General features: G+C 52.4%; 1 protein-coding gene across 9 annotated transcripts in view; it reads left to right on the forward strand.

Annotated features, from left to right (window-relative positions):
* Positions 1 to 23,947, forward strand: part of CSGALNACT1 (chondroitin sulfate N-acetylgalactosaminyltransferase 1) — a 256,501-nt gene extending 232,554 nt beyond the window's left edge. For all 9 annotated transcript variants that reach the window (XM_064477394.1, XM_064477395.1, XM_031439993.2 and 6 more), the window contains 5 exons: positions 1,471 to 1,572; positions 13,347 to 13,525; positions 14,407 to 14,501; positions 21,194 to 21,275; positions 22,489 to 23,947. In XM_064477394.1, the coding sequence (XP_064333464.1) occupies positions 1,471 to 1,572; positions 13,347 to 13,525; positions 14,407 to 14,501; positions 21,194 to 21,275; positions 22,489 to 22,778 (748 nt within the window). In that variant the 3' untranslated portion in view covers positions 22,779 to 23,947. The remainder of the gene's footprint in view (positions 1 to 1,470; positions 1,573 to 13,346; positions 13,526 to 14,406; positions 14,502 to 21,193; positions 21,276 to 22,488) is intronic.
* The last annotated feature ends 2,764 nt before the right edge of the window (positions 23,948 to 26,711 follow it).

Consider the following 26,711-nt stretch of genomic DNA (forward strand, 5'->3'; position numbering starts at 1 on the left):
CAGGCTCGAGTGAAGGTCCAGCATGACTGTTTTATTCCTTGAAAACAGGAAGCGCTTTGAAGGGATTTTAAAATGCCAGCAAGGATGTTACTAGAGAAAACAAGAATGCTGTCTGTTCAGGCCCAGCAGGTGACCCCCTGGCTTGATTCTGGGATGGATTTTTTCCAACTGCATACACGATTTTAAAGCATGGTTTTTCAGGCACTCGGTGCCATGTGTGCTTTTATTCCACCCCAGCGGAGGAAGTCATAGCGGCATCTGGCAGCTTGGTGGAAAGGATCTTCTATGTGCAGAGGATTCTGTTCTTGGTGGGTGGTAACTCAGTCTGCAGGGACCGGCTTTGATGCACAGATAGCCCCCGGCCCCATTCCTGGTCCCTTGTCTGCTTTCAGAGCCCTCCCCTCAGTCCGGTTTCCCTCCTAACAAGGAAAGAGACAGAATTCTCAGAATCACCCCTGGGACAGGGTCAGCCTTGGTGCCTCTTGTGCAGGGTCTTGCCAGTATTCTTCCCTCTGGAATTCTCTCCTCCTCTCTGCTGTCCTAAGCCCTGCCCATCTGTCCAGGCACTAGCCATCCAAGCCCACAGGACCGGCCTTGTCGTCTGAATTCTGTGCACTTTTATCAGTGCCGCAAGGTGTCTGATGATTTCCATTAGTGCCCATTTTATTTTCTTGCCTTCTTTGTCCAAGATTAATTGACCTTGGATGTGTAGGTTTATTTCTGGGCTCTGTTCTGTTCCATTGATGTGTGTGTCTGTTTTTGTGCCAGTGTCATGCTGTTTGTTTGTTTTGGAGTATAGTCAGTTACGTGTCGACTTCTGGTGTACAGCACTATGTCCCGGTCATGCACAGTATCACACTGTCTTGATGACTGAAGTTCTGTAGTATTGTCTGAAGTCTGGGAGGGCTATGCCTCCAGCTTTATTCTTTGTCAGGATTGCTTTGGCAATTCTGGGTCTTTTGTGATTCCAGATAAATTTTAGGATTATTAATTCTAGTTCCTTGAAAAATGTCCTGGGTAATTTGATGGAGGGCACATTAAATCTGAAGGTTGCTTGGGGGAGTATGGCCGCTTGAACAATATTAATTCTTCCAATCCAGGAGCAGGGGGCATCTTTCTATTCCTTTGAATTATCTTCAGTTTCCTTTATCAATGTTTTATGGTTCTCAGTGTATAAATCTTTCCCATCTCTGTCAGGTTTATTCCTAAGTGTTTTATTTTCTTCGTGCATCTGAGTTTTCATTGATCAGATCTGCACATTTAAACGTCATGGTTTTCTTGATAAGATAAATGTGAATACGGGTAACGGTGACAGCCAGCCAGAACTGTCTTGCCCCCTCTCTGCCCTTCCGGCCGCTCAGTCAGCTTGCTTAGGGCCCTTTTTGCATGCTGCAGAATTTGTATTTGTGTTGTTTGGGCTTTGCCTGTCATGGTGAGCGCAGGACCAGACATACATGTTTTGTTTTCTAGGGAGATGTGCATCCAACAGGATGGGAGAATTCATCTCACCGTCGTTTACTTTGGAAAAGAAGAAATGAACGAGGTCAAAGGAATCCTTGAAAACACGTCCAAGTAAGTATGACGTGGAGCCGCGGGGAGGAGTCGCGGTCCTTGAGCGTGGCGGTGCTCAACCGAGCTGCTTCGGGTCCCTCCCCACCATGGGCCAGCAGGGAGAGGGACGGGCTGGCGCGTGTCGGGGGTCCTGCGCCTCCTTCCCGGGGACCGCCCGCCTCGCACCCGTCCTCACTGTGCCAGGCGTCCAGTGCGTGGTGGGGACAGCCAGCTGGAGCAGCCAGGGTGGGGAGCAGGGGCGGGTGGGGGACTGGGGAGAGCGCAGCCATGCAGGGAGCCTCTGCTCATTGGACCAAGAGTGGTGTCCAGGCCCCATCTCGTCCACTTGGCAGACAGGCCCACCCTTCTGTCTTTTGTTGATTCTGCATTTTGAGAGATTAGGCAAAGGCAGAAGTGACCCTGGATCTGAGGTTAAACCTCCGCAGGTGAACAGAAGCTGTTTAACCAACAACTCTGGGCTGAGGCTGTGTGGGTGCCTCGTCCCTCAGTTACACAGGGCGAGAAATGTAGTCAAGAGCAGAAGCGATCGGGGTTTCCTGCCAAAGTAAATGGACAAGCCCATTTGTTTAATGAGAGTGGATCTGTAGCATTTTCTATGGGTGAGGAAGGCGGGCGGTGCTGGCCCTCCCTGGGGTTCGCATGGGGACCGCAGGCTTCGGTGGGCAGTCGGGTCTCTCCATAAGTGCAGTTGGGAGGGTGGTCGGAGGTACTCGGTGGCAGGAGTAGTCTGAGCAGGTCCGTATCTGAGTGTCAGCACGGCCCTCTGTTTTGAGTTTCCAGTAGATGGGAATAGGATGTTAGTCACAGGATAAGATGCCAAGACCGAGGGTAGTTGCTCCGTTTGTTTTCCGGATCTGTTTCTAGTTTGGTGTTCCTGGGCACAAGATCAAAATGCTCATTATTATTTAAACTTCCGAAGCAGCGCACTGGTCACACTTTGTCCACTCTTGGTTTTGTACATAAAGTTGTATTGCTGCGCAGCCGGGCTGATGGCTTTACCTGTTCTTTAAGGCTGTTTTCGGGGCTCAGCGGCAGGGCTGAGGAGTGGTGACAGAAACTGCGTGTCTCCCAAAGCTAAACTCTTTACTGTCGGGTCCTTTATAGAAGGCTGATCTCCCTTCTAAAGCAGTAAGGAGTTAAGAGTTTAAAACTAGTACCAGTTTAAAGCCATGGCACCCATCGAAGGGAGAGCAAAGAGAATAAAATAATTGAATATCTTCAGTGTAAGTGGAAGAGCAGCGTCCTCACTCCAGTGCACTGCAGTGTCCTTGCCTCTGCTTGGGAATGTGGAGTGTGAGGTACTGGGATTCATGTCCTCTGCCCAGTGGAAGGGTTTTGGCATCTCTGGGAGTAGCCAGCCCCAAGGTGTGGATCTTTTTATGTGTCCCAGCTGATTCTGACATGCAGCCAGGGTGGAGAATGGTTGCTGGGAGCGTGGCCGTCCACCCCAGGGGCTGCCCGAGAGATGCCATGGTTGCAGCCAGCTGCCTCCTTTCCGAGTATTTTCAAGTATCAATCCAGGTGACTCAGAGGTACCCCAGAGGATCAAGACCCCGTCAAAAGGTGATCACACCCTTGCTGATAGACACATACACCCAGCTTTACCTGCTTCTGGCGGAAGGGTGGAAGGCCAGGTTAGACAGTGTTGTGACAGTGGCCGGAGGCTCGAGACTCTCCAGGCGATCTTCTCCATGTCCCATCACCTGGCACGTTGGATTCTCCATCAGAAGGGTGCTTGACGAGCCAAGAGTGAGCACACTCTGAACAGGAAAAGTAGGATCATTGAGCGGCAGGGATGGTTTCCTTACAATTTCGGCAGATTTCCAGGGATGGAGGGACTTTGTGCTGGAGCCTGAGTCCGTCAGTGCTATGATCAGTGCTGCAGAAATGTGGGTGAGTTCACTGGAGCCCCACTCTCTTTGTGGACGCCCTCGTTCTGTTCACTGGTCACAATGCAGGGACAATGTCATTGATGCCGGGGGCATGTCTCCAAGGCCTGGCTCTGATCAGACGGCCTCTGGGAGTGCCCTGCCCTCTGCCACCAGCCTGGGTTGGTTTCACACGGCTGCCTGCAGCCGCAGCTTCCAGACAAATGCTCAGAATCCCAGCATACCCAGACGGGCTCTTACATCTAACCTGGTCTCAATGGCTCACTGCCCCGCAGCCAGACTGGGGGCACAGAGTGCTTGTCTTCTTGGCCCCCATTATTCTCATATATGTCTGGCGTTTCTGCCACCCTCCTTTCCACTTTCTCAGCCCCCTACCCATCCATCCCCACCCAGATCCCCACCCTGGAGCTCTTCCCGACCTCCTGTCCTCCCCTGACTCTGCGCCTCTCTTATATTTGGGACTTGGCATCTGATTTGCCTGTAACTAGATTCTAACCTGCTTAACTAAGTGGTACAGATCACTCAGAGAATGGGCGGGGGCTCATCCGGAGGACAGTGCCAGGTGCATATGAATTGTACATGTAGTAATCTATGTGAACACTTACCTAGGCAGCTTTATTTAAATATCATTCTATCATTCTTTTAAGATGGTAAAGCTTTTTGTTCAGATACGTCTTATCTTTAATAATACTAGTCATTATTATTAACATGAATTATTTAATATTCACAGCAGCCTTATGAGATAGAAGCTGATATTAACCTTATTTCCTAGATGAGGAAACTGAGGCTTAGAGAGGTGGCTACTCAGGCTGCCACCCCGGACACGTGGGGTGGCCAGAACTGAACCTTGTCCATGACCCCCAGGACTCCCAGTCTTAATGTCGTGCCAAATTCTCACTCCAAAAGCAAGCCCGTAATTGTTCACTGAAAGTAATAAGATTTGAAACCAGTTTAAATGGAATTTATTTCATTTGGCTATCAGCATTGTGATTTAACTTCTAAATCTAGCTAAATATATATATTTTAAAATTATCTGTGAAAAATCTAGTTTAATGACAACTGTGCAATATTTCTCTCCTTCTCTCTTGGTTTGTGCTTACTCAGTTGAGCTGTACCTCTCAGTTGACTGCTGCAGGTCAGGGTTTGGCAAACTACAGTTTATGATTCATTAGAGGGTTGTGAAATTGATTTAGTGAGCTATGTGCAGCGTTTTTAAAAAATCAAAATAGAATAGGATAGAAGGTTATCAGAATGCATCACAGCTAGTAAAGATAAATACTGTTTCATGGAACTTTAAGTCCCGTGTCCGTGTGTGTTTGCTGTGTCATGATATATAATACCCATTCCTTTGTAAGGGTGAGGGATGTGGTCAAAATATTTAAAAGCCACTGCCAGAGATAACAGTACAAATCAGTTCTCAGTATCTAATTTTGATTCCACAGAATAAGTGAATCTCAGACTACAGCCTAACTAAGTGGTTCTCAAAATAACCATATTTTGAACAAATATGGGGTACTTTTAAAAATGCAGATTCCTGGGATCCAGCCACAGAAATTCTGAGTCATTAATTCTGAGACGAAGCTTGGGAGCCAACACTTAGAATGGACTCAACCTGTGATGCTGACGTGGTTGGTCCATGGCCCACACTCCGAGAAATTTGGGCCCAGGTGGATGTTTGTTTGGAGCTACATATTAGGAAATTTTTAAAAATCGTATTGATGGATGGGCTGGCACATGTTATAATTTATTACGTTGACTCTTCACCTTTGTCCAGTTGTGAGGACTCAAAGGATCTTCCAGAGGAATTGTCACTGAGATTGAAGCACTAGTTCTGAGACTGCCCTGTCCTGCAAGGATGTGGCCTCAGAGAGGGCTGTGTTTGTGTATGTGTATGTATGTGTGTGTGTGGTCAGGAACCTGCCACGTTGCCGTGGTGTCGTCAGCATTTCATGCTTTGAAGGGATTTGCTTCACATGTACCCTGGGAAACATTTTACCGGGACATACCAGAAGAAAATTGTGAGGAAAGCTTGTATTGTTTTGACTTGTTCCTGAAATTTGAGCAGAATTGTTGCTCCATTTTAATATTGCTTCATAAGCAAAGAATTTTTAGATAAGATTCTCATCTGCTAAAATGAAAACAGCTACACGATGCATTCCTTCCCAGCAGACACAGAGTCTTAGGCCCTGGGCAGCACCTCACAGACGGAGGCAGCATCTCAGGCCTGTGGCATCTCACTCAGCACTTGCCAGGGAAGGGGCCAAGCACGGCTGCTTGGTGATCAGCTCTTTGTGGAATATCATTTTTAGACATTCCAAGTTGTTCTTTGAGGGAGTCAGACATGGCCTATAGATTGTAGTGTTGTGACATTAGATGTCCTGAGTGCAATTATTACATTGTTAAATGTTGTAAAGGAGAGTGTCCTGGTTCTAGGGAAGTACCTCTCTTTGAGGATGAAGTTGCCATGATGTCTGTAACCTCAAAGGGTTCAGAGGAAAGAAGGAAGGAAATATGGCAAAGTGTTAGCACTCAGTGAACCTGGGTGAAGGGTATGTGCGTACTTTACTGTTCTTACAACATTTCTGAAAGTTTAAATTTTTTTCAAATGAAAAATTGGGGCAAAATATATTATGGAAAAAAGTAAATGATATCAAGTTCATACAATGGAGTAAAATGCAACAGTTAAAAGAAAGAAAGGTCATGCCAGTAAAAATGGTGCAATAAAGACCTTGCAAAATTCCCCTCCATAAAAGCAATGAGAAGATTAGTAAAAATGGTCAGAGTCAACTTTTTTTTTTAAAGAACCATGGTAATTAAACAAAGCTTGTCACAATCTGGAAAGTGTTACCTAGATGACTGAATTTTGGTGCGCACAGGGAGCTTTGAGGAACTTTAACTTGCCTCAGTGCCGCCCTGCACTTTGAGCTCTTCAATAACCTTGAAATCCAACAACCCACAAGAGCCACAACCTGCCAGCCACGGGGGGCCAGAATGGGGTTGGAGCTCCTTGGGAGCATTATTCTCAGAGAATTGTCATTTTTTGACCTGCCTGGGGGTTCCCTGGAAGACCCTACTCACAAGGTTGTCTTTATTGGGCCTGACTCGGAGCCCTCCCAGTGGAAAATCCAGGAGTATTTATCCAGGAGTATTTACTGAAAAACAATGATAGGAAATCTTTAACTTTGTGGCTGCTTAAGGCGGTAGATAAGAGTTAGGACAAACAATAGAAGAACTAGAAAGCTCACAGTGTGAATCTGGGGAGTGAGGTCTCCATGGGGCTCTGAAAGCTCCAGCACATTCCTGGGAATCCAGAGGCCATGCACAGTTCTAGGGCTGTGTGCATACTTAGGAAAGACCCGAGAAGGCCCTCACCTTTCACCTTGACTGATCTTGAGGCTGTCTGCAGGAAGGAAGTAAAGGCTCAGGTAAGTTGTTACCTGTCTGGTTGAGTGTTAATTACATACCCCACCATGCACACAGAACCCCCACCATGCACGCAGAGTCCCCACCATGCACGCAGAGTCCCCACCATGCACACAGAGTCCCCACCATGCACACAGAATCCCCACCATGCATGCAGAGTCCCCACCATGCACACAAGAAAGACAGGGAGCTTAACTGGTTCCAAGCATTTAAGAAAATCCCTGTTTAGTCATTAACTGACCACTAAGTGGTCACACACAATAATACACTTTCTAGAATTAGTTCAGGAAACTCACTAAACAAACAAACAACAAATAGCAACAACAGCGAAACCCTGGGGAGGGAGGAGATTCTGTTTTCCAGGATTGCCACATTACATTATCTAAAATGTTTAGTTTTGAACAAAATATTATGAAGCATGCAAAGAAACACGAAAGTATGGCTTATGCACAGGGGAAAAAAAAATCAGTCATTAGAAATTGTTCCTGAAGAAGCCCAGATGCTGCACTTACTGGACAAAGGCATTAAATCAGCTATATTAACTAGGTTCAAAAACTAGAAGAAACTGTGTTTAAAAAAACTAAAGAAAAGTATGAGAACCATGTTTCACCAAATAAAGAGATAACAGTTAGATAAAAAGAACCAAATAGAAAATCTGGAGTTGAAAAGTCCAATGTCTGAAATAAAAAAAATTCACTGGGGGAGCTCAACATGAGGTTTAAACAGGCAGAAGAAAGAATCAGTGAACTTTAAAATAGGCCAATTGATATGATCCAGTTTGAGAAACAGAAATAAAAAAGGATGAAGTAACTGAGCAAACCCCAGAGACTTGGAGGATATCATCAAGAATGCCAACATAGACATAAAGGGAGTCCCAGAAAGACAGAAGAGAGAGAGAGGGGGGCAGAAAAAAATAACTGAAGAAATAATGGCCCCAAACTCCACACATCTGATGAAAAAAGGACACTGGACACAAACTCAAATCCCCATGAAAGAAATTCAGAGCCACCAGTAAAATTAACTACATAGGGAAATATGAAATACAGTACATTTTTTCGTTGTTGTTTTATTAGGCCTAACAAAGTATTTTTGTTTATAATTTTTTAATATCTGATTTAAAAGAAAACTATATAAAGCAATAATTATATATCTGTGTTGATAGACACACAACTGACTTTTTAATAGTTATTTTGTATCCTGCAACTTTAGTGAATTCGTTTATTAGTTCTAATGGTTTTTTGGTGAAGTCTTTAGGGTTTTCTGTACAGAATATCATATATCTGCAAGTAGTGACAGTTTTACTATTTGCTTCTTCCTTTCCAGTTTGGATGCATTTTCTTTCTTTTTCTTGCTTAATTGCTCTGGGTAGGACTTCCAACACTGTGCTGTATAAAAGTGGCGAGAGTGGACAGCCTTGTCTTGTTCCTGATCTTAGAGGAAAGGCTTTTCAATTTTTGCTGCTGAGTATGATGTTAGCTGCGGACTTGTCATATGCGGCCTTTATTATGTTGAGGTACATTCCTCGTATACCTAATTTGTTGAGAGTTTCTATCACGTAAGGATGATGACTTTTGTCAAGTGCCTTTTCTACATCTACTGAAATGCTAATATATTTTTGATTCTTCATTCTGTTAATGTGGTGTATCACATTTATTAATTTGTGGATGTTGAACCATCCTTGCATCTCAGGGATGGATCTGTCTTGGTCATAGTGTATGATCTTTTGAATGAACTCTTGAATTCACTTTGCTAGTGTTTGTTGAGGATTTTGCTTTATGTTCAGGGATATTGGCCTTTAATTTTCTTTTCTTGTAATGTTTTTGTCTGACTTTGGTATCAGGATAATGCTGGCCTCAAAATGAGTTTGGAAGTGTTCTTTCCTCTTCAGTATTTTGGAAAATTTTGAGGATTGGTATTAATTCTTTAAATGTGTGGTGTAATTGACCTGTAAAGACATCTAGTCCTGGCCTTAAGCAGTGTCAGTATTCAGGGCTTTTAGATTTAAATTTTTGTTATACATTGAATATGTAAATTATAAAGTTTTTTTTTTTTAATGAAAGGCTATTGTGGGAAGAGTCACAGTAAGAGAATTTCCTTGCAACGGTGGGAAGTCTGTATTAGAGGAAATCACATTAGGCAGCAAGATCTTTTACCATCTTTGATCTAGCCATTCTGGGAAATGCAAGTCAGTTAGATAAATTAAATCTCCAGTAGAAACAGGAGTTTCCTCGGATCATTTTAACCTCTGTCAGCAGGACTCTATCTAACTTGGAGGAGTCCCCGTGCACCAGATTTATTATGTAACAGAAAGGAATTGAATGAGAAACTCGAGAGTTTCGTCAGTCAATAACACAATTCAAGAAGAAAAGAGAAGAAGCAATTACGAGCAATCATGTGGCCTCTTGGAACTGCACACTCCGATTCATAATAGGAAATTACACAGTAGAAAATGTAACGCCCACATTCTACCGTGAAGATGCCCATTCCTTTAGACATGCCGCGAAATGGCGCATTTCTTTGTATGGGTAAATTAAATACTTCAAACCTAATTGCATCTTATTTTTCTCAGCTCTCTCCCCCCCCTTTTTTTTTTTTGGTTATTTACATATTTGGCATTTTCTTAAGAGCTTGGATTTGTGCCTGTCCATGGAACGTGTTGGTAGGAGCCTCTTTCTGATGTGGGCGGGGGACTTCCGTGGTGGGGGGCTTCTCCGGGGCCACCCAAGGGAAGGAGGTGGCGTCCTGGGGCAGCGCCTCCAACAGTGACAGGTCCGAGTGCTTCCCATCGACCCATCTCCTGATTCGTTCAGTGTTTACTGACCACACACTGTGTCCCCGCGGACACCACTTACTGCCTAGCACCCGAAAATCTTTGAAGATAGAAATGAGACAACCCAGGGGTTTAGAGGACAGACCAGGTTGTCAAGTGCATGGAGCACAGGAAAGCACTGGGCACAAGGGGACTAAACCCCTGGGAGCCCAAAGAGAGCATCTTCTGGCTGGTCACCTAGAGAGGGGTGGGGGTGGACGGAGGACTGAACAGGGCCCCTCCCTGTGCACCTCGACGGGCCTCCTCTGGGCTTGTAGCCTTGGGGTCGTGGGGTGCACGTTCCCAAACCCATGCCTGCCAGACCCTGTTGGGCAAATCAGTGTTCTGTGTTGACACGCGTCCTTGTTTTTGCTCAGCCTCTTTACTCACTGCTCAGGCACTGCAGGACAGGGCACTCTGGCCAGGGGAGCGTCCCTCTGAGGGAAGATGTGGAGCACGTGGAGGGAGGGGCTGCGTTCTCCTGCAGAAGCCGGCTTCCCTTCCCCCTCGTGCATCCGAGCTGAGGCCAGTGGGTCTGAGATGGGCGGAGGCGCCCCCTCCAGGCCCCACTGTTCGGCAGCCCGTTACTCTCTGTTCTGGAGAGCAGGGGCGTGAGGTCATCCTGGTTCCTTTCCTGGTGTTTCCAGCTCAGCCCCCTTTCTCAGCAGATCACTGGTTAATTATCAGAGAACTCTCCCACCAGCAAGAGAAGAGAAGGAGGGGTCCTCCAGGTACTGGTTGGTTGGAGGAAGTGCTGTGTCGAGCGGTCGGGGGAAGACAGCACCGCTCTCTGTATGTAGACGGACGTGTGACTGAGCGCAGGGACCTGGCAGCCATGCTGGGAACCACAGATGGAGGACAGAGTTGGCCCCGGGCCTCTCCAGTGCCCAGGACTTCTGATGGTGCTTCCCGGGCCAGCTGTGACCCGTCACCACCCTGCTGCTGTGTGTGTTCTTGTCCAGACCCCTGACGTCCCCTGCTGGCCAGCGTTGGTCAGGGCGGATGGGAGGCTGGACAGCGCAGGGTAAGGAGGACAGTGCATGCACAGCTGGGTGCCGTGTCCTGGGCCTCCTGTGCGGCCTGCGGACACGCCAGAGAGGGGTTTAGTGTACGTTCAGGTTGGCTGGTGCTGGGGTTGTCTCATCCCTGTGGGGAGGTGGGATGCCATTGGCATCAGGCCACACAGAGGGTCCCCAGCATCCGTTTCCCTGAGTTCTCTTTCTCCGCAGGCAGCACATGGAAGCACAGAGGTTGATGTCTTAAGACTAAAAAAAAATTCTTCTAAATCGAGGTCAACTCAAGCATCGGGCACAGTGAGCGGTCCCCACCCCTTTTGCCAGGGACAGTGACTGACAGGCCAGCCCACCCCCGCTCCTCACCCCACCCTCCTCTGCTGCAGAGCAGAGCTGAGACCAGGGTTTGGGGAATCTGGGGACAGAACAAACTAGATCAACCACGGCGTTGGGTGAGTGTGTCCCCTACTCCTCTCTGCATCTGTAGCGCTCAGCTGACTCTCCTCCAGGCTGGTCGTGTCTTCAACGCGGTCACCTCCCTTTCTGATGCTGCCTGTAAGCTTCCTGAAGAATTCAACATGACTCTGTGTCAATGTTTGATATTCTACACAGTGAATAGCAAATATGCTATTTGTGTAAATGTTTGCTGTGTTAACACAAACGGACCGTAGGCTGTTCCAGAAAAAATCCCACGTTTCGGTCACGCAGCGTATTAAGGAACTGCATGCCTCCTGTCTGGGCAGAAGTTGCTTGCTGCTGCTCAGCTGTGAAGTGGTGTTCTGTCTGAACTCTCCAGTGATGGATCCCAGGAAACCTCAGCGAGGAGGCGCCTCGTCACCTGGACGAGGGTCTGGGGCTTGGGCAGGCCAGCCCTCCCTGCTCTGGAAGTTAGCTGACAGATGGCCCTGTGGTCTGGGCGGGCCCCCTGGATAGTCACTGTGAGACAGACGGAGAAAGAGACCTGCTATGGCTGTGAGGGCAGGAGGGGCCCTGGGTCGTGGGGACGTCCTGTGAGGCTGGCTGGAGGCTCCCTAGATGAACAGGTGGAAATCCGGGCATCTCCCCAGGGAAGAACTTTCCTGAAAACTGACCAGGTAGGGCAGGGAGAAGCGGGCTGAGCTGCACTTAGAGAAACCAGGGCGTTAGAAACCTCTGGGGCGTAAGCAGCCTCGCCCCACCTCTTCCCTGGGGACAGGAGGCAGTGCTGTCCCTAAGCGGGGCCAGGCCGAGGGCCGTGGAGGCTTGGAGCTCAGCCTCCAGGCGATTCACAGAAAGCGTGAACCGGGGCCGCCCACCCTGACAGAAGGAAGTACCTGCCCGCGGAGGCCAGTGCTGAGCTGAGCCTCCACCCACAGACCTTCTCGCTGTGGAGGGCCTGGGCTCTGCAGCTGGAGGCTTTGCAACGAGGAAGCGAGTGACCTGCCCCAGATCAGTGAGAGGCAGGGCTGGGTTAGGCATTCACCTGTTGACACCCAGCCGGTGTGGCTCCCGGGTTTCTGACTCTCAGTCCGGCCCTCCTCCAGGCACTGGGCCTCCTGCCTTGATCTGAAAAACACGCCTGGCATGGGACTCAGACAAGGTTGGGCCTGATTCCCAGAATGAAAAAACCAGGTCTGAGAAAAGGTGGACAGGTCAAGGGGGAGCAGAACTCATTCCACTGATTAAAGCATCAGATAAAAGTGCAGCTCGGCATTTGAAAGGTTTATGACTCTGTATTTGTGTTCAGAGTTTAAACAGTGGAGATGGAGTTTAGTGCTTGTTTTGAGGCATCAGGATTAGAGAGAAGCTGGGGGATGGGCTAGGCCGGGTGAGGGAGGGCTCAGCGGGGGTCAGTCCCTGCACAGGTGGCAACAGGAGCTCGCATGGGACTTGAGTGGTTCTCTGGTTCTGTCCGGGAGAGGACAGTCCGTGTCCCACAGGGCACTGAATGAATTCCTGGAACTTTTGCACAAGACACGCCCCGTTTCAGAAGGTTCTGCTGCTCTGGGGAAAGAACAGCCCACATGACCACTGGCCTGTGCTGGTCCCAGCAGTAGCCAACGCTCACCTAGGGATTGCCTTGATCTCAGAGTGAACCCTTGGGAGAGCCGGGTCCGAGACGCCCTAATCCTCTGGGTCCAAGTCCGCATTCTCCTCACCATGCTGGGCTGCTGTACCCGAGGGTGGGGAGGAGTCAGGTGTGGGTCTGTCTGGGGATTCTGGGGGTGGCTGTCCACCAGGATGGTCCTTCCCGGCTCCCAGACTTGAATTCTGATAACAAGCTGCTCAGGGGGATCATGGCAGTGTGGTTTTACTCCTCGGTCTCCTTGCATGGCCCGGGGGCTTGCAGATCTTCCTGGGTCCTGCTGACCTGGTCTGCAGAGGTTCAGGTTTTCTGCCTCACAAGGAACGTGCATTAGCCACAATTCGAAATGGGGAAATTGCCAGAGAAACAGGAAATAGATGCTAAAACCAGACTAGGTTTCCCTGGTGTCCTCAACCCCAGGGAGTCTGCGGCGAGTTGGGGCCAGCCTGTGACTGCTGGTCTCAGAGCCCCCGGGTTCCAGAAGAAACATGGGGAGACATCGGGGGCCATGGTCGGTGTCTTCCAGGGATGCAGGCGCGGGTGCCCAAGTGATGGTGTCTGGTGTCCTCTTGCAGAGCCGCCAACTTCAGGAACTTCACCTTCATCCAGCTGAACGGAGAGTTCTCTCGAGGGAAGGGACTGGACGTGGGCGCCCGCTTCTGGAAGGGGAGCAACGTGCTGCTGTTCTTCTGCGACGTGGACATCTACTTCACCTCCGAGTTCCTCAACACGTGCCGGCTGAACGCGCAGCCAGGTGGGCAGCTCCCCCCCTCCCCTGGCGTCCTTTTCTGCACCGTGCTGACCATCTGCTCCCGAATCATCCTCATCTTCCCCAATGCCAGAGACCGGGAGAACCATCTGGGTCGACTCTTCCTTTGGGGTTGTGCCGTGGGCCCGTCCCAAGTTCGTGTCTACAACCCCTTTTCCATTTCCAGCGGGGACGTCAGCTTTAGGGAGCGACCCGGAAGCTGGTGTGGTGGGAAGACGGAGGTCTGGAAAGGCCTCGGGAAACCACAGCGGAAGACGTGGCTGTGGGCAGTGACCAGGGCAGGGGGGGCTCTGAGCGGAGAGAACCCGCGATGGGAACGTGGTTTTCAGAGAGTGTGACTCAGAAGCAAGGCTGACACTCAGCCGACAGCCACCGGAACTGCTGTGTCGGTTGGTAAAATATCAAAACTCTTGGGTGTAAATGGTAGTGAGCGGCTCCCTCAGTCTGTTCCTGCTGCCTGCATCACCCTCGCCCCTCTGGCGTCCCTGCGGACTGCCCCATGAGCCAGCAGTTAAAGGGTTAACAGCTGGCAGGGCGGGCGGAATGCAGGACCCTCCTTTGCACCCACTACCGCTGGCTGTGCCCGGTGCCAGAGCCCGTCGGCACCCAGAACATCACTCCTGTGCCAGGAACCAGGAAGCCGAGCGTCGGTCCATCTGGTCTACCTGCCGCCGTGCATCTTAAGATCTGTGTTAGAGGCTGGTGAAGGGAAAAGGCAAAGCGGATGCAGACCCCCGGGGTGTTCCCAAGGAGGGGATATACTGAACAAACCTAACAGCTTTATTTTTCTTTTCTTTTTTAATTTTTGCATTGAAGCATAATAGTTTAATCCATCGCTTTCAGCAAATGTGTTTTCTGGCCTGCAGGGAAGAAGGTGTTCTACCCAGTCCTTTTCAGTCAGTACAACCCGGAGATAATATACGGCCACCACGACGCAGTCCCTCCCTTAGAGCAGCAGCTGGTGAGTGACGACCCGCCGGCGTCTGGGGCCGGGGCCGCTGCTTCCCACCTGCCATGAGGGGGGCACCTGGGCACGCGCGGAGGGGAGTGGGACTGTGCGGGGTGCTGCCCGGTGTAGCTCGGAAGTGTGGCAGGTGCCCTGGCCTTGGCTCCCGGCGCCTCATCGATTAAAAGCGCTTGCAGTACTTAAACGTGGCAACTACGCAGGAACGGCACCTTGCAGAAAGGCAGCTTCACACCTTCGCAGTTTTGTTCTCTGGCTTTGGAACCTGGCATTTATGGCTGCAGCGCCTTTTCCCTTTATTATCGCAAAGCCCTGCACTTGGCAGATGGGAGGCGGGAGTCAGAAAGAGGCCTCCCTGTTCCCCCGTCACTTTGCCCACGTGTCGCAGTGCCTTGTGGGGACTTTCGCCTCGGGCCTGTCACCAGCAAGGTGGCTCTCAAAGGCACGTGGGCGGACTTCTCTGTGGAGACCCTGGGCGCATGGGTGGTGATGGGCGGTGGACCACCGCACATGGCACTGAGCACCCCTGTGAGTGGAGACGTCTTCGCTGGTGGAGGCGGCAGTTGGCCCCTTCAGGGGAGAAGCAGTGCAGGCAATGGTGGTGGGGGATAAAGCCCGAAGGGGGGCCTGCACCACAGGAAGGCACACCTTTCCGAGGCAGAATGCTCCATGATTGTGGTCACCACCCAAATGGGCTGTGATCTTATGCCAGAGAGTGGCGTGGTGTCTCCAGCTGTGTGGCTCACACTGAGTCCCTGTGCACTGCCCTGGTGGCTCTGTCTCCTGGGGAGGCAAAGCCGTGTTTCTCCCCACCAGGCGCCGCCCAGGGTGCAGGAGGAAGCCCGCTGTGTGGGCCTGAGGAGTTGATGGGATGAGTGTCCCTCGCTCCCCTGTGCTGGGAAAGTGAACTGGTTTTCGTTGAAAATGCACTCTATGGAATCCTCGTGGAGGGCTGAGTCTGTGTGGAAGCTTCCAGAAGTAGCAAAACCTGTTCCCTCCAGCCCCACCCTGTAACTGCCCCCCCCCCCCACATTAACCTCCGGCAGCTGATGAAATCTTTTCCAGTAAGTTTCAGCCTGGGCTCCTCTAGGCTGGACAAGGTTCATTCCTCACTGTGTCCAAGCCTGCTCCCCCCTGGGGCCCGAGCCACACAGCTCAGCAGTAATACCGTTCTCCCTGCCTCCAGTGAGGTTCTGATACCGCAGGTGGGTTGTGTATGTGCACGTACTGTGTGTGTGTGTGTGCTTCATACATGAACTCAGTGAGAGGCCTGGCGTGGTTCAGCCGCTTTCTCAGATCATCAGAATTAGCGGTCTGGTCAGGAACAGAGCACAGGTTGCCATGTCCACAGCTGCAGCCTCTGAATTACCTGCAACCTTTAACATTTGCCGTCAGATACACCTGAGACCTTCTGCAGATCACAGAGGAATGGTATTTTCAGGGTTGGGATTCATGGCGACTTGTCCCAGAGAAACACAACAGTTGTCTCTGACACCAAGGGGTCTCTGCCCAGAACAGAGAAGTGTTGATTATGCTCGCTCCTGGATGAGCCATTTTTTTGAGCACTTTCTGCCTGCAGAGAGCTGGTCTTGGGGCACATGGGGGAGTCAGAGACCTGAAACAGTGTCCTGTATGCGGAAGTGAGTCCCCAGGTCATTTCACTCACCCCCTTCCTTCTCATGGACTCACCCAGGGGCACACAGCCGGCTACAGCTCAGGCCACAGCCAGGATGCCTGTACCGAGTGCAGTGGAAACAGACTTGCTTAGGATCTAAATGAGAACTGAAACACAAAGGCAATGAGCAGAGGAGATCATCAAGCCACAGAAGTTAATACGTTGGAGAGAGAACACGTAGGTGCAGAGAAGGGGGAACACAGAGGGACTGATGGGAGGTGGTGATTTAGGGGAGACTTCCTGCCAAGGCTTCGTTCTGGCTCCCTCTTGAAAGATACAACGCGTACCCATTACTAAATTCTTGAGAGCCTTCCCTGGAGCACCTCGGTATCAAGCCTTCCCCCAGATCCAGAGGGTAGCTAACAAGTGGCTTCCGTGTGCTCTGCCAGCAGCCCTGCAAATATGGCCCGTCAGGGCCCCAGTTATTGCTTCTGCCTGTTGCCACATTTGATGGCGTCTGCCTGCGGACAGAAGCAAGAAACCAAATTTATGGGTTTTTTTTTTTTTTTTTTTTTTTTTTTTTGTATTCAGTTTACTTCTTTCTTTACTTTTGCCTGCGGACCTTTGTAATGAGTAGTGAGTGAAATCGTGGGATTTAATTTGTGGCATTTTCAACCTGAGATGACCCTTGCTGATGCTTTATTTGAAAAGGGCCTTCTGAGAAAGGAATAACCCTAACTTAAATCAGTGCTGACTTTGGACATTCCCTGTCCGGGTTCCGGCCTCATCAGTTCCTGCTGAGCCGCAGCAGGAGTCTGTCTTTAGAATCCACCTCTCCCTTGAACTCTAGTCTCTCCTGCACCCTTGGCCTGAGATAGGTTTCCAAAGCACAGATTAATTCCATTAAAGAGAAATCCTTTATGGATAAAGTGAGTGCTGTGTGCGGACGTGTGTGACAGCCCCGTCTCTGAAGGGGAAGGATCCGGTTCCTAGCGGGGGCCCTTGTCCGTGGTGTCCGGCCCTCCCCTGGGACCTGTGTCAGGCCTGCTCATGATGTCATGGGACACACAGCTGGGAGGAGACCCCAGCCGCACCGGCACAGCACTGAAGCCCCGGTTCCTTTTGGGATTAACTGCCGTCCAGCATCTGACTCTCAAACTGATCACACAGGGAAGTTCGCAAACTGCAGCACCTGGACATTCACCCGCTCGAGAGACACCCAGGCCGGCTGCTCACCAGGCGGCCCCTCCCGCCCAGAGGCTCCTGAGCTGCCTTCTGTCCCGCTCAGGGCATCCCCTCACCATTGCGAATGCCCAGGCCTGTCCTCTCTCAGCCACGCTGTCCTGCCCACCACGTAAGTCGTGGAGGTGGGTGTCACTTGTTCGGATGCCCACCGTGCTGAGTGGCGGGGCCGGAAACGCAGGTGACGGGGACAGGGCTACGGCTGCAGCTGCTGCGGGGCTGGGCACGTTCTGCAGCCTCTGCATGCTTCCCTGAGGGCAGAGGGTCTGGCTCCGGGTTACAGGCTTCCAGGACGGGGGGCCTGGACGGGGGACCTGGACGGAGGACCTGGACGGAGCCTTGTCCTGCCTGATGCCCTTCAGAAGACACTTCATTCTTTAACGTGGATGCCGATAAAAGAAAACCTGTAGGAAGGGGTAGGTTAGTATCAGTCTTGGAGGAGGTGGCATTTGAGTCGGTTCTCAAGGCAATCCTTTGAAAGCTGTGGCTTGAGAAGTACCTTATTTCTCAAGAAATGGAAACCATCACGGCCGCCCTGTGGTTGGCCTGGGCTCGGCCACGCCTGGCTGAGTGACTGTGGGCAAGTCACTCTGCCTCAACAGCGCGAACAGCCCCGGATCCTGTGCTTGTGGGCGCTGAGCCTCGGGACCCGCTGGGGTCCCTGAAGCCCGGGGCGTCTGCCATTGGCTCCTTATGGGCACAGCTCAGTGCGCAGTGAAGTCACAGGGCTCTCGCTGAAAAAGTGTTAAGAGTTTCAAGACAGCAGCAGCAGAGCATCACCCCAGGCATGAGGCCCTGCACACGTGGGGCCGCGTGCCTCCGAGTTTCTGATGAGATGCGGCAGGTCAAACACAGCCTCCCTCTGATTTAAAAGAAATACTCTGCCCGAGAATTTGTTACTCATTTCATTTTATGGCCCAGATTGCTTCACAGGCAGTTGCCAAGTCAGGCACGGACTGAGGCCGCCTTCCCACATCTTTGGGGAGAGACGCCGATTTGCGCTTTGCGTTTTGGTCCTGATAGAAAATGATCACTCCTGGCACGTGACTCCCACCCAGATCATGTCTGGGGCCTTCCTGCGGGAGAGCAGACTTGACCACTGTCCTGCTGTGGGGTGTTCCTGCTGGGCGGGGCTCCACTGGGACCTGGGGTGCGGAGAGGGTACCGTGGGGGGTCGGGCAGGGGCCAGCCTTGAGACGCACGTTCGAGGAGGAGGGTGCTGGGAAGCAGATGGGTGAACTCCAGGGCAAAGGAGATGTTTCTCTGGTAGGTATGGGGTTCCTTCCTCCCCTGCTGGGGTGGAGGTCACTGACGTGTGTCTGATCAGTGCTGGAGCCGGACGGGGGTGCCCCTTCTAGATGCAAAGGTGCTAAGAAGTAGAGCCCTCTGCTTAGACCCTGAAAGGTGAGACTGTTTCTGTCCATGGCCCAGAGCCCCACGGTTCTGAGAGTTTTCTCAGTGGGACCTCAGCCTTTGCTGAGCCACTCGCTGACGAGAAGTCCCTACTGAGTTCTGTCTGTGTCCCCCGGCCGGGAGCCATCTCTGCCCTACGTGCTCTGGAGAAGGATGGACTGAGTGCCCCGCTCTGTGCTGGACAGGGAACCGCATGCTGTGGATACAGCCGTAAACGAGACCAAGGCCTGAGCTTACGTTCGCTGGTGGTGGTGGTGGGTGAGGCCAGCAGAGAAACCACCCGTTGACAGGATTGTTGAGAGAGCCACCGTGTTACAGAGAAGATAAACCAGCTGACGGTGACACGGGATGGGAGCTGATGCTGGCTGGGGGAATCTGGCTGACCATCTCAGTGAGGGGCATTGGAGCAGAGCCAGTGGCGAATGGGATCTGGTGACCCTGGCCAGGCAGACTGCGAGCGTCCAGCCTTCGAGACCTGTGAGCCCCACGTGTTCGAAGGGGACACGAGATGGATGGGGCAGGCAGGGGCAGGTCACGTCAGGCCTCTGCAGGCCTGTGGTTTCCCTGTGGGGCATGGCCTGGGTCCGTGCACCCCCGTCCTGCCCTGACAGTTAGACTGTGGGCATCACCAGATTGGTTTCCACATTCCAGCATTTCCTGAATGCTGCTCTTCAAATGCTGGCTTTTCGTCCAGCTCTAAAGCAGACGTTAGTAAGTGTCCCTGTAGCTCACTTCCTGCTCACAGATCAGTCTGTGTCGCACAGGCACTGCGTCCGCGCAGCCGGGTCCCGGGTGGAGACCTCTTGTGATCCCTCGTCTTCTCCCCGAGCGCTGGCTCACTGCTTTTCGGGTTTGGAGCTTTGTCTCTTAAAATTCCAGGTAGACTCCACCAAGCATCTGAAGTTCGGATGCCGGCCCTTCCCTTTGCCTGCATTTAATTCAGGACTTTGCTGTGTCCCGGCCACCGGGAAGGAGAGCGAAGCATTCGCTGCAGCGGACTGTGACGGGTGGAACTGAATCCATGTTTAAAAATGACTCGGTGGAGAGTTGTCAGACTTTCCTGCCCTGCGGCATCTCTGCTGCCGATACTGATGAAATGGTCCCTGGGGCGATGCTGGTTCTGAAATCGGGCTGGGCTGGGGCTGAGGACGGAACCTCCCCCGGTCCTTCTGCCCCCTCAGTCCTGATGTGCGCTGACAGTCGTGGAAGCCACATCTCTGCAAAGGTTGTGGTGAATCACGTGGTTTCATGGGTCACAGAGAAGAAATGTCAAGTTCTTCACCCCTTCTGCCGGTGGTTTGTCAAGTGTGACCCCGCCCGCGGTGCAGACAGTGAGACTTCAGGAAGGGGGAGGGGCAGCGAGGGGAGAGGTGTTTGGATGCTGGGACTGGGAGAGACCTGGGGGCAGGTTTGTCTTTACCTCCCCATTAAAGGAAAGGAAACAGAGGACCTGAGGGGCCTGCCTGAGGCCGACACACCAGCCAGTGGTCCCGCAGGGACAGGACGCTGCTGCCCCCACCCCCGCCCCCCAGGCCCTGTTCCTGGTTAGCGGCCACCAGGCCGGGGTCCCAGCCAGGACAGCAGGGCCCTCCTCACCTGCAAGCACCTACCCCAACTACCAGAGTCAATCAGGAAAAATAACTATTAAGGTTGCAAAACCGTTGCTGGGATGCCCTCAGCCAAAAACATAAAAACAACAAAAACATTTTGTTAAGTCTTGCTGTTTCTGTAAATATGTTGGAAAGGAACTCGCACAGTGCGGTGTGGAGCGGGGCCAGGTCCTTGCTCGGAAGGCCCTCCTGTAGCCCCGCAGGTCCCCAGCCTGGCCGGCCTCACAGGCTCTCGGGGACAGTTTGGTTTTAAAAGTTTGTGGATGAAGGGACAGAGGGTGTCCTCAGGGCCTGGCCTCTCAGCGCCCGTATCCTGGGCTCCTGTGAGCAGAGCCAGGAACATACAACAGTCTCGGGGTTTTTTCTCGTCCCCTGGGCAGCCCTGTTCATGCCCTGTGCCCGGGCGGCTGAATCCTGGGTTGTTCTGCCCCTTTCTCTAAACTTCCCAAGCCCTGGGCTGGCTCCTGACCTGGGCCTGTGAGAGGCTGAGGCCACCTTTGTCGCCAGCGCTGGTGTCGGACCAGACATGTAGGTGGCTTCTCCATGGTGCTGCCCAAAACCTGCTGTCCCGGCTGGTTTCTGAGTGTGTGTGTGTGTGCGCACGCGCGTGTGTGAGCCTGCACCCTAGGAACACTCCAGCCAGAGGAGCCCAGAATCACAGGCCCTTTGGGGACCGGGGCGTTTGCTGTGTCCTGTCATCCATGTCCCCACCCAGGGCAGTAGCTGTGTATCAGGGACCCTCACAGTTGTGACCCTCCATCTGTGTCCACCCCGCCCTCCTCCCTCAAGTGGCCGTGATCTCCCCACAGGTCATCAAGAAGGAAACCGGATTCTGGAGAGACTTCGGGTTTGGGATGACGTGCCAGTACCGGTCGGACTTCATCAACATAGGTGAGACCGAGGGCTGCGCCGCCCCCGCCCCCACCCTGCCCGCGCCCCCGGGGGAGCCAGGGCCAGAGACGGTGCCGGTCCCTCTGGGAGGCCGCTCTCTGCCCCAGACGTGGTCGCTGGACCGAGGGGGACTCCGGGCAGCGGGGAGCCTGCCGTTTCCTCCAGCACCTCTCAGTGTCCCAGAGGACAGAGTCTGGGGGAAGAGGAGTTTGCCCCATAAGGGCGGCTTCAAAGCACATCCTCCAGGGCCCCCTTCCAGCCAGGTCTGCCTCCCGGCTTCTCGTGCAGACATGGTGACAGGCGCTGCCAGAAAGTGAGGGCAGCACAGGGGGGTGCAGGAAAATCACATCCCGGAAAGGTCCTTGTTTCTCTCTTCTGAGCCTCTGAGCTTTCCAGACGTCACTTCAGGTCCGGAGGGTGCAGTCACTGTCACCATGCACACGTGCACGCACACACACGTGTACACAGATGCACTTGCACATCTGCACGCACACATGCACAATGCACTCATACATCTTGATGCACGTGCACACAGATGCACTCGTGTGTACACTTATGCAGACACACTCATGCATACACATGCATACACATTCTGCACGCATACACACATCAGCATGCGCATGTACACAGATGCACACACGTGTACGCAGATGCACTTGCACATCTGCAGCCACGTGCACACAGATGGCACTCACATGTCTGCACGCACACACATGTACACAGATGCACTCTCGTGCACACAGATGCAGTCGCATGTCTGCACACACGCACACAAAGATGCACTCTCACATCTGCACACACACGCACGTGCCCACAGATGCATACACAATGTGCACACACAGCTCTCAGAACACACAGAGGAAAGGCCCTCTGGTTGCAGGTGAGGGGCCGACTGTCAGAGCAGAGACGTCACAGCCAGTGGGGGGCTTGGTCAGGATGAGGAGAGAGGGTCCTGTCCCCTGGGTGCTCCCACACCCCTCCCCACGGGGACACCTTCTCTCGTGCGTCTGGCGGGACCAGAACTGGGGCGTGTACAGGACGAGGGCGGGAGGGAGCAGACCGGGAGCTGCGGTCTGGGGTTTCCGGGTTCTCTGGTCCGGATAGACCCTCATCAGTGGGGGGGGGGGGGTGCAGTGAGACGTCTCCCCTGGGTGCCCTGCTCCGTGCAGAGACCTGAGCTGGCGTGGGTCAGCGGCGTGTTCTCCGCCCGCAGGGGGCTTCGACCTGGACATCAGGGGCTGGGGCGGCGAGGACGTGCACCTGTACCGCAAGTACCTACACAGCAGCCTCCTGGTGGTGCGCGCGCCCGTGCGCGGGCTCTTCCACCTCTGGCACGAGAAGCGCTGCGTGCACGAGCTGACCCCCGAGCAGTACAGGATGTGCATGCAGTCCAAGGCCATGAACGAGGCGTCCCACGGGCAGCTAGGGATGCTGGTCTTCCGGCAGGAGATCGAAGCCCACCTCCGCAAACAGAAGCAGAGGACAAGCAGCAAGAAAACATGAGCCCCCAGGGCGAGCCGTGGGGAGGCGCTGCTTTTTGCCTTTTGCAACCACCGAAGGAGTGGCTGTGATGAGGAAAAGATTTCCCTAAAGGGCAAGAAAAGACCTTGACAGATGAGTCAAACCTACGGTGGGGGAAGAGAGCCCCCCATTTCTCTCCGCCTGTTTGGCTTGTGCAGCAGGAGCCGGACCGAGCTCGTTCCTCCGCATTTGAGTGATTACCGGGGGCGGGAGTCCTCGGTCTGGGATGCTGACACACCCGGAGACGGGCGCGGGGACCGCGTGGAATTCAGAGATGCCCGCGTCGGGGTCCCCGGGCGTGGACTCGGCAAAGCCAAACGGCCCGTGACTGTCGTTACCATCGCCCCGTCCCCAAGACTAACCCCAAATAATCTGCTCATCTTTTGGGTGGTAGTTTTAACCGTCTCTCTCTGTTAATTTTATTTAAAAGTGCACTTTCTTTTTTTTTTTGCTTATGAGTCATATTCTGCTTATTTAATTACCAGCTTGCAAGCCTTACTAAGAGAGCCCAAGTTAGCTCCCTTTTTATATTTTTTTAAGAGGTTACTTTCAGCTGCATTATGAGAACTTGCAGTTCAGAGCATCAGACTGATGCCCATGTCCAAGGACATGCCACCTGCTGACCCCGCGGGCAGACAGCCTGTCCCGTGTCACATGGAAGGTGTGGGGCCACCAAGGGACGAGACCCAGAGACACTTTATCTGAAGAGTATTTCTGAGGAGGAGCAACTGAACCCCGGAGGGAAAGAAATACACCTTTTACCTGAACAGAAATGGAAACCGATTTGTTCAAAACTCAGAAAACACACTTCCTCCTCAGGAGAACTGGGGACCACTTTCTTACCTGTTGAAATAAACCAAAGTTGACTGTGTGAACCAAACGATCTCTTTTCAAAGCAGGGTGCTCTTCCTGGCCTCCGGCTTCCACGAGAAAAAAATGCAGAAAAACGTGTTTTGTAAAAGATCACTCCACTTGCCAGCGTCCAGTGGGAGGGAAGGTCCTGCCGTGTGTTCCCCCACCCCCAGCGCGGGGCGGAGTAACTCAATGATTTTTTAAATGAAGCTGGTCTATTCAGTCACCAAGATGCTTCTTTTCCTTGCATTTTATTACAGTTTCCAACGATTTAAAAAAATAAACGCAGTTAACATTGAGTGGCTTCGGTATTCATGCGAGAATTATTTCTTTATTAGCCAGCGGCAGATGCATGAGCTGGTCGTGTCTCTGGTCCCTTGCCTTCTGTTTGCCCAGAGTCAACTCACTGTGTAAAACTTCTGGGACACTCAGGCTGCTGGTGTGTTAAAAAAAAAAAGTGCATCGTATTGATTTGTACTGGTAGCTCATAAAATTTAATGAAAACCCAGGACATGGATGGAAGGTGGCAGCTAATAAAATATGATCTGTGGGTATGATTTCTTCTTGGAGTGAGAGCACCACGTCTTTAGTTTTTGGATAACAGCTTTCTGCACAGAGAACAGGGTTCCTTGGCCTTGGCACTGCGAGGTTTTGGGCTGGATCATTCTGTGTTGGGGGCTGTTCTGTGCACCAGGGGCTACTGAGCAGCACCCCTGGTCTCCACTCACTCGGTGCCAGGAGCGGCCCTCACCCAGGTGGCCACCGTAACTGCCTCCTGCCATCACCAGAGGTGCCCGTGGGCCTGATGTTTAGTGCTGTCCACTCTTCCTTTCTGATCAGAAGCTGAGGGATGTTTCCAGAACCCCTCTCGGCTCTGCTTCCTGTGTCCACACATGTGGTGGTGGTGGAGATCCCAGGCAGGCGTCTGGCCAGTCGCCTCAGTGGGTCTGACCTGCCCACTCCTGCCTGTGTTTGCCCCGGTCAGGAGGATGCAGTCCACCAAGGCCAGCGGCAGGATGTCTGACCGTGGAGTTGGGTCTCAGTGTCCCCCAAGTGGTGGGCCCAGGCTGTGCTCTCTGGGGTTCACGGGCCACTTGTGCGGGTTTAAACTGCACAGCACAGAAGCCTGAGGCAGTGGTTAAGAACAGAGTTTGAAAAGTTGCTGGGGGAGAAGGAGTTAGAGCACATGCTTAATATGCACGAGGTCCTGGGTTCAATCTGCAGTGCCTCCGTCAAAATAACTAAATAAATAAACCTGATTATCTCCTCCATCAAACAAACAAACAAAAAACCCCACAAACAAAATAAATATTAAAAAAATCGCCAAAAAGAGAAAGCAGAGTAATATCAAACTGTAGCCGTCTTTTAAAGCTTAGTCAGGTAACCAGTGTTTTCAAGAGGCAGGAACCCTCATAAAGCCCACGCAAGAGGGGGTCTGTCTTAGCTTGGGCTGCAGCAAATACCGCGGACAGGGTGGCTTCCTCAACAGACGCTGATTTCTCAAGGTCCTGGAGGCCAAGTCCAAGGTCAAGGCACTGATAGATCAGGTGTCTGACAAGGACCTCTCCTCGCCGTGTCCTTGCGTGGTTGAGAACAGGACACTTACCATCCTGAGACTCCACCCTCATGATCTAACCTCCCAAAGGCCCCACGTCCAAACTCCACCTCATTAAGGCTTCCACCTGAGAATCTTCTGGGGCATGAACTCTCAGTACACAGCGGGACCTGTCCCCGTTCCCTGCCCAGGACATTTATAAAACAAAGGCTGGTGATGCCCGCTGGAGCACTGTAATCGGGCCTCGGCATTTAACCTTGGACAGCAGAGGACCACAGCCACGAGCCTGCGGCTTGAAGGACCCAGTCACACGACATCTTTTAAAGAAGGAAGGATGCTGCCGGGGGGCATGAGTCTTGGGCTTGTCTGAGGTCCTTTCCAGCCCTGCATCCTCCCATTCTTACTGTATGTAAATCGCCCACTGGAGCTGGGCTTCTGGTAGAACCTGGGGTCTCGTCAGTTGCTGGCACCCCCCTGGGAACGGCGGGTGGGTGGCGTGAGGAGGCTGGCCGTCGGTTGGTATCTGGGGGGCTACTTTCCTCCAGGTCCCTTTTGTGGACTGTGTCATATTTGCAGCTGCGGTTCAGCGTGGAAATTAGTATTCGCTTCCCCAGGAGGCGCCTGGGTTCAGATCCCAGTTCTCTGACTCACAGCCTCTAAATCTTAAACCCGACACGCAGCGTCTCCGTCCGTTTCCTCGTTCAGGGTCACGCATGCAATCACAATTACATCAGGTGACTGACCACGGAGTTAGGACACGTTAGGCACGTAGCAGGCATCACGTCCAACTGCCGTTAGTTGATACCCGTCCCACGTTCACAGCTGTGCGTCCCAGCGCACCCAGTGCCTCTCGGGTGTAATCAGGGCCACGGTGGATCACACGGTAGAAATCATAAACCCACCATGAATGGTGGTGTCTGTTCTTCATTTCTGTCATTCTGCAAACAATTTCAATCTGTCCAAAGACAGTTACTAGCAGTGTAAAATGCAATGATGAATCTCTCCCTGAAATGTTGTGCTCAGTAATTTGGAGTTGGCGACGCCCAGGCAGTTGAGGGGCGTCAGTGGTTTTGAAGGAAGGAGCCTTGCCAGGCACATTATGTACAGAACACCCACCCCCTCAGGCAAAGAATTGCATGACTTCCATCTTCCAGGTGTAGAAAACCAAGGTTCAGAAGTGCTCAGAACTCACCCAGAGGTCCGGCCAGAAAGCGGCCTCATGGTCCCATCCCAGGACCAGCTCTAGAGGGCTTGCCAGGTGGGCGGTTGGGAGCTGTGGCCTGGGGCGAGTCCAGCACCTGTCCTCTTATGCCTCGGTCCCCTCCGCCATCTGTCTGCCCTCCTGAGGAGTCCCAGTGGAGGGAGACTTGTCAGCACAGTGACCCAGAGACAGCTCTGGGTCATCACCGGCGGGTGGGGGCGCCGAGGCCTTGGAAGCTGGGTCTCCAGCAGGATCTGGAGGTGCTGGACCTGAAGTCCACCTTGAGTTAGGAGGGAAGGGTTGGGGG

This window comes from Camelus dromedarius, chromosome 22 (assembly GCF_036321535.1).
Source record: "Camelus dromedarius isolate mCamDro1 chromosome 22, mCamDro1.pat, whole genome shotgun sequence".
NCBI lineage: Eukaryota > Metazoa > Chordata > Mammalia > Artiodactyla > Camelidae > Camelus > Camelus dromedarius.